The sequence below is a fragment of the Nicotiana tomentosiformis genome, chromosome 8 (assembly GCF_000390325.3).
Source record: "Nicotiana tomentosiformis chromosome 8, ASM39032v3, whole genome shotgun sequence".
NCBI classification, from domain to species: Eukaryota; Viridiplantae; Streptophyta; class Magnoliopsida; order Solanales; family Solanaceae; genus Nicotiana; species Nicotiana tomentosiformis.
This window is the reverse complement of record NC_090819.1, coordinates 60,443,743-60,451,494: the sequence shown is the minus strand read 5'-3', so window position 1 is coordinate 60,451,494 and position 7,752 is coordinate 60,443,743. Positions and strand designations below refer to the sequence as shown.

General features: G+C 36.1%; 1 protein-coding gene across 1 annotated transcript; it reads right to left on the bottom strand.

Moving 5' to 3' along the window:
* Positions 1–927: 927 nt before the first annotated feature.
* LOC104101466 (uncharacterized) lies at positions 928–6,694 on the bottom strand. The gene is made up of 5 exons (XM_009608910.4): positions 5,917–6,694; positions 4,692–4,728; positions 4,376–4,612; positions 3,891–3,938; positions 928–1,693 (listed from the first exon to the last, which is right to left on the bottom strand). The coding sequence occupies exons 1-5, from the start codon at positions 6,228–6,230 to the stop codon at positions 1,178–1,180; spliced, it is 1,152 nt and encodes a 383-aa protein (XP_009607205.1). The 5' UTR covers positions 6,231–6,694; the 3' UTR covers positions 928–1,177.
* Between the last annotated feature and the right edge of the window lie 1,058 nt (positions 6,695–7,752).

Sequence of the window (7,752 nt, the reverse complement as noted above, 5' to 3'; positions counted from 1 at the left end):
TCGGTTAATTAGGCAATGTTGACCTTGACGATTCAGATTTCCTTTTTCTACTGGACTAGCTATTCGACTGATCTATGTGAAATTTCAGAGTTAAAGTGTGCGTCTTCTCCAAGTGGCTTTTCTTGTGATGGTGTCAATGAAATACAATATCCTTCGTGGTGGCGATAATGGTGATGGAGGGGAAGGAAATTTTAGGGGTGGAAAAAAAAATAAGAAGGAAGGGATAAAACGGGTTATGGGCGCTGAGGTGGCATACCACGTGTCATCTACCTCATCAAATATCAGTGCCACGTAAAATTAAATGTCCATCTTAGACAAAGTTAACGGACGAGGGGTATATTTAAACCAATAGTATAATAACAAGGGTATATTTAGACCCAAAGTATAACGAAAGGTATATTTAAACCTTCTCTCATAGTACAGAGATATATTTGGCCTTTTTCCGCATTAAAAATGAATATCACAATAGTAAGAGAGTTAAAGGAAAAAGGAGTATGAACTCAATTACGTTTTCAGTCTTACTGGTTGAGTTATTGTTGAGGAAACGATCATCTAAGTGATCATCTTCCGAATTATATAACCAAAAGGGCATTGCAATCACTCATTTAATCAAAAGCAGCACATTAAATTTGTGCATGACACGGTTCTTCTATTGAGTTTGATCAATCATCAATAACAAGCAGATTATACCTGTGGATGCTATATTCTGGAATGTGGAGTTCCCTTTCGTTGTTAGGGCAGAGTGACAGACTGAGAACAGCATCGGCTCCCATGTATTTAGGGGAGTTGGACAGCCGTTCCCCTCATCAGGACTTCATTCTTTTTCCGTTGAAACAAACACAAAAATTAGAGTACTAAAGGCTGTATCTAGAACATGATATCTGTCCTGTATATAGTCCAGATTCCGAAGAAGGTGAGAAATGTGAATTCAGCAATCAAAGAGGGACTAGGATCTTAATTGAATGAGTAGGACTAAAAGAGGAGATACAATAACTTAACAGCGTCGATGAAATGATAAGAATAAAACTCTAAAGGTTTAAATAAATTTCTAAATAACTACTTCATGTCCAACTGTCTAAGACTACTGCACATCTTGGAGGTCCATCCACAACTTGTGCAAACTATACAAAACTATTCCCTTTCACCTGAACCAATACGTATACCCACCGCAAAACAATTACCAACACGAACATTTTACACTCCAACAACAGCATTTTGGACATGTGCATGAGCATTTAGGGCACGTGCACGAACACTTTGGGCATCCACATGAACATTCTGGGCACGCGCATGAACACTTTGGCAACGTGCAGGAACATTTGAGGCAGCCAGGTTTACAACATGACAAGCATTTGAGTTGCCATTTGGGCCAAAGACAACATTTTGTGCAGCTCAGTTTTGAGCAAATTAGACAATTAGGTAGTCTGCATTTAACTCGACAACAGCAGTTGGTAGAAATGGTTGTATCTGATCTCTTAGGCGGACGTAGAGTTTGTCTGATCTTTTTAAGCCTGATTTCAGTGGTCATGCACTCCATTTCTTGAATAAACCTGCAAAGGTGGCGGATGTAATCTGGGTAGAGTTCCAAGTTGCAGTGGCCTCCCCCTTTGATCCATAAGGGTTCATATGGATCCTTAGCCATTTTCCAAAGTCCATTACCATGTAGCCAATTTACAACATCATCCTCTGTGCCCTGTAAAACATTAGTAGGAACCCATCAAGATGATGCACCAATAAAACAGAGAAAGACCTTAAGTATATTTACCTTGTTTCCTTTCCTCCATATTCTAGCTGACCCATAAAGCACGAGTGTAGGAAATTTTATTCCATAGGTCATCAGAAATTATTTTTCACTGTTCTTGAGCCGAGGGTCTACCGGAAACAGCCTCTCTACTTTCCTAAGGTAGAGGTAAGGTCTGCGTACACATTACCCTCCCCAGACCCCACTTGTGGGATCCCACTGGGTATTTTTTTTTTAGGTCATCAGAAATTAAAAGGCGATTGTAGACGAGGATTTCAAATATCAATTATTCTAAACAAACAGCATGTATAATACTGTGACCTATTTTAAATAAACAGCATGTACAACCCAACATGAGCTGATAAGCATTCTGGCATGTTATTTTAAGCATGCATAAAATGTGCTTACTATAAACCTACGACATTGTGTTATCTTTTCTGTTGAGACTTGAGAGATCTTTTTGATAGGTGCCATCTATATCAACGCATTGTCCATATCTTCATTGAATAAAAATATCAAAAGCCTACAATTTTTGAATAGATATTCTGGTAATCAACTTGGCTCTTAGCAATTTGGGCAGTGCTCATTTTTATAAACTAAAAGGGTGGAATGTATGGGAAACAGACGTAGATGGGCTAATCTCCAGAAGAAGGTTCACAAATGCTGAACAGAGATGTTGTATCAGACTAATTCAACATATTGTGATCATCAGTTGACGCCATGATACTTGTACACAACTTGACTTTTATTATATCAGGTACATTTCCTTCACAAAATACTTCTGTCTCCCTCCATTTTAATCATCCTATTTTAGCTTTATGTTAGTTCTATGAGTTACATCTTCATCTATCATGCCATTTCACCAGAAGATTGAGTTAAATCTCTTGTGCTAATACAAATCCTACATTGTAACAGCAGAGAATACTTGAGAATGCACAAACTTTACCACATGGCATGCACAGAATCATAGTGAAGATGCAAACAATTCGGCTAAAAGATTCCATAGGTCCTGTAGGAAACTCTGGACCTATCAGCTTTTGATGATTCACGTGCTCTTTCCAATTTAGTATCATGATACTCTGAACCCAACAGTGCTTCTTAACTCATAATCTCTCTTGTCAAATGGCCAACTAGATAAAGCACGACTTATTGCTCTGCTGATCTTTTTCTTTTTTTTCGTAATAAACGTGGTGCCCCACCAGCACAGGTACCGAAAAATAACTTTTAACCCACTACATTGACCACTTGGTCAGACCCTTGGGTGCTTATTGCTCCACTGATCTTAACTCTTAATCAAAAGTTAGCAGGGAACCATGAATAAGCAAAAGAGCCATAAGAGAAGAGGAACTAGGTTCAGCAACTGGGATTCTAGGAGTTCTTTTTATAGGATCAAGAAGAATAATGAAGAGACCTGAAACTAGAGTAAATAACACCGAAGCGATTAGAGAGCCTCCTCAAAAAGGACGCACATCTGTTTGCAAGTGAAAGAAAGATGTATGCTAAATTTATAATTATAAATAAACACACAGCCTAGAAGTTCTTGCCGCAAAATGCTAGAGGGAAGCAAATGGATGTGTTGGCCAACTAACCAGAGACTTTTATGTAAAGTATTAACAGTTCGGTGACTTCAAATCTGGTCGGACAAATTAATATCAATACTAAAAAATTTCAATCATCAAACATTGAATTTAGTTAGTTTAACTCCACTGGTTCATTTTTTATTATTACCATAAGATATTATGCATATGAATACTATTTCTTCCGTAGTAATCAAAATCTCCTTTCCAAACTCAATCCTTCTTAATTTATATTTAAACAGCATTATATGTTATACAGGGACAGAATCTTATCGTATAACAACAATAATGATCCAAAAGGTCTCATCCCAAAAGGATATTCTCAAGATGTCACATATGGAGATCATGAATCAAGAAAACAGAGCTTAAAAGAGAAAGAAGTTGTTCTTATATCTCTGATTGTCTTCATGGCAGAGAGGATTCTTTAGTTGAAAAGAAATAAAAGTCCATATCCATTTGTTCTCTTCTCTATATTAGTTAAATTTAATCTTACCCTCATCACTTAAAATGTCAACATTGCATAAGAAATTTAAATGTAAATGTCAACTAATGCAAAAAAAACAACAACTTACATGTATAACAAGCACAGGGCTTTTCACCTTCTGAATCTTGTTTAAATTCTGCACATGAACATAGCTGTTAGATCTTACGATAGCCCCAAGGAACATACACAAATTAATATATAAGGTATTCAAGTTGTTCCCCTAATAAATTACTCAGGCCACTGGCAAGAAAAAAAAATAATTGCAAACATTTCAGAATCATTACAAGTTTCATGAAGTGCAGCAGAATCAGCTCAAAACTTTGACTGCAACTTTTCTCTAACAACCCTTCTTCATAGGCCTACATTTTAAAGTTATTCGGTTGCTTTATTAAAAAAAACATGAGTTACTCTTCGTATCTTGAGGCAAAGGAAGCTTCCATAATTTATTCTTACAAACTAAAGCTATAGATAGAGAAGTTGCCAAAGCCAAAATGCTCAAAGACGACAACACAGTCAAAAAAAGAAAAAGACCTCAACAAGTTAATTTTTATTTCCTTGAAGGATGTTAGTTACCTTGTAAATGTCAAAGCAAAAAGTGAAGTTGGCATGGCAAAGCACACGAAGGCCTGAAAGAATGCCACTATGCAGAACCACACCTCTTAACCGTGGTAATTTAGCTGCCAAGTGTAATGTTGGGCCACTTCCGACAGATTGCCCATAGAGAATCAAATCTTCCTGGCTAATTCCATACTCTGTTTGAAGGCACTCATACACCGCTTCTATGTCCGCGTATGTATCAAATTCGCTTGGCTACATCATGCAAAAAAAAGACACTGAGAAGAAGTAACTTACCCGCACTCACATCCTTAAATTCTTACTTAAGACATACCTTCCCTGAAGATGCTCCATAGCCAGAATAGTCATATCTGCATAGTAATTGAGATGGATTACAAAAAGTGAAAATTCCGAAGGATCATTTTTTTTAAGAGTAGAGAACAACACAACTTATTAGGAAACAGGTCAAAGTATAATAGCCTATAGCAACATGAACATGAGTTGGGTAAAATGGTCAAAAATGCAACTAACCAAAAGCATTCTGGTTAAAATCAAAGATGTAAATTGATTTCTCTTAGCTTTGTCTGGCACACATGTTATACATTAGTACCTAGTTACCTACTATAATATGCAAAAGTAGCCTGATAATTTTGTACTTTTTAATACAAATGAACAGTTCAGATCAATTATCATAACCGTGTCAAACACACAAAAATGAAATTACTGGACTCTCATTGCATCCTTGATAGGCAACAGTGTGACATGTGCGTCAAACTCACCAAAGAGGAACATGTCCTATGGACACTGTATGTATATTTGAAAAAAACACATAAAAGAGCAAGATCAAAGGCAAGTCTCAGTACAAAAAAGCAATGCTTTTATTCCCTCTACAAAGTAATAGGGACCCATGTCTCTCTATCCAGACACACCACTAAAACCCTCATTTTACTTTTACATCCCATTCTGTGGGTGAAAATCTATCACGCTACATATAAGGACAAAGAAAAGCAAAAAATAATTGTAACTGTTGGAAAGGGACTAGTGATTTGTGACAACAATGAGAATTCACACGGCTCTTGCTTTTGCTTTTCCAATACTCAGTTAAAAAAGATGATAACTCACTGTCAAAATTTAACAGATCAAAAGGCACTGATGAGGAGAAAAGAAATTCAAAGGTTTATTTATTTAACAATGAAATTTTCACTGAAAACCATGAGATCAAACATGGGAGTAACAGGCAATAGAGAGATCAAAGTGTAGTAGAAATTAATAAAACTTTAAATTAGACAAATGTGAAAAAGCTTTTCTTTTCTTTTCTTCAAGTACAGAAAATGGATGGAAAAAGTGACCTTTACCATACCCCATGAGAGAGAAATACTAGGAACATAGCAAAAAAGGTGAGGAGACAAAGACCCATATCTCACAATCTAGCCCCAAAAAACAAAGAAAATAAAAATAATTTAAAAATTAAAGATTGACCCAATTTTTTACAAATCAAGCTTAAAACACTCAAGAGAGGAAACAGTAGAAAACATAAAAAAGAAGAAAAGTAAGCAGACCCCATAAGGTTGACTCTAAGATTAGCTTTAAGCTGAAGAAACAAGTCATAGAGCTGGCCCAGATCAGCAGCATTGCCATGAGAGTAAAGAACGGTGAGCTTAGCATATGGGTTTTTAAAGTAAAAAGCAACAATCTTGTTGCCTCTTTTGGTATCAACAAGAAGAACATCAAGTGAAGGGTCATCAATGGGCATATTTGATGTTGTTGAAACAGCAACAAGCTTTCCGTCGTCTCGCTTTTTCACTTGATATGTAGCTGGTGATGGAGGAAAGAAGGCAAATTTGGCTGCTAACTGAGATAAACAACAACCCATTATAAGAAAGATTTTGTTCCACCGTCACCACCCCACCAGTAGCTGAATGGTCTCTTCTGCAGACCCAACTCATGAATGCATGTGGGTATGCTGGTGTTGTTCTTCTTCTTTTTGTATGAAAGTGTAAAAGAGAGAAAAAAAAAAGGGTTCTTGAATTTGGTTGAAAATTTGTTTGGAGGAGGAGAATAGGGGAAAAGGAAAGAAGTGTGGGTAAAAGAGGGAGGTGAGTTTTCCAAGAGTTTGGACTGTTTGTTTGGCTAAATAAGTGTAAAAGATGATATCACATATATTTTGTTGGTATTCACATTTCACACAAGAAAATAAAGAGAAAGAGCGAAAAAAACAAAACAAAAGAAAGGGTGTTCGTGAAATGACTGTGTATGTGTGTACTGTATGAAAAACCGGAGACTTTGGGGGTTCGGCAGAGAGAGAAGTGTGTGTGTGTGCGTGAGAGAGTGCGTTTCTTTTGAAAGGTTTCTGATTTTTTCCTTTGGAAATAGAGAAAAAAGAAAGAGAAGAAAAAAGGGTTTTGGAGTTTTCCGGTTTTTTTTTCGGAGGTGAAGAGAGGGGGGGGGGAGGTTTGAGGGTGTGACAAGGAGGTGGGGTCAGTATATGGCACTTAAGAATCGAGTTTGAAGGACTTATAAATGAAGTATGTCAGATTGACCAATGCGGGTTGGCAAAACTCGATGACACTTCAGACGACCGGAAAGAAATCAGTGGTCAATTAATTTTGTGACTCATTATAATTTTTGTATTTTTATATTTCAAATGTTTTTAAATTTTTTATTTTTATACGCAGATATTTGAAAAGAAAATGTAAGAGATTTTTATAGGTTTATTTTTATCTATCAAATTATAAAATATAAAAAGTTTATGTTGAATGCGTATGCAGGACTCTTCAATTATCTTATGTTAATTTTAGGCTGAATATTATGCAGATACTTAAAGTTGCCATAATTTTTTATTTAAATATTTCAATTAGGTTTTGTTCCGATTAAATATTTGCAGTATACCAAAGTATACCAAGTTGACGTATTTTGCTAACCCAAAAAAAAAACTCAAAGCGTGTTTCGACACGCTCTCCTTACGTCCAATTAAATGGTTGATTACACTTGAAGCAGGTCAATTTAACATCTTTGTTGGACAGATTTCCATACTGCATTTTAAGTTCATCTTTCATACCAAAGTAATTTAATTGGTTAATTGTTCTACGTACAGAGCGCTTACTAGCACAAGCTTAAGGTATCTCAAGGCAGCGCATAATGTGTCTGATTGGTACTTTGGGTATACTATAGGTATTCAATCGAAACAAGGCCTAGTTAAGATGTCTAAATAAAAAATTGTGATAATTTTAGGTGTTTCTGTTATAATCTATATACGAAGAATTCTAGAAACTTAAACAATGTAAAACAGAAACGTAGAAGAATTAGAATAATATTCGAGCTCACTGAATTTATAGTGTTTCCTTAAGGAACTTAATCCCCTCCTAGTACCCGAGGTTTAGGATTATCTCCTTCCA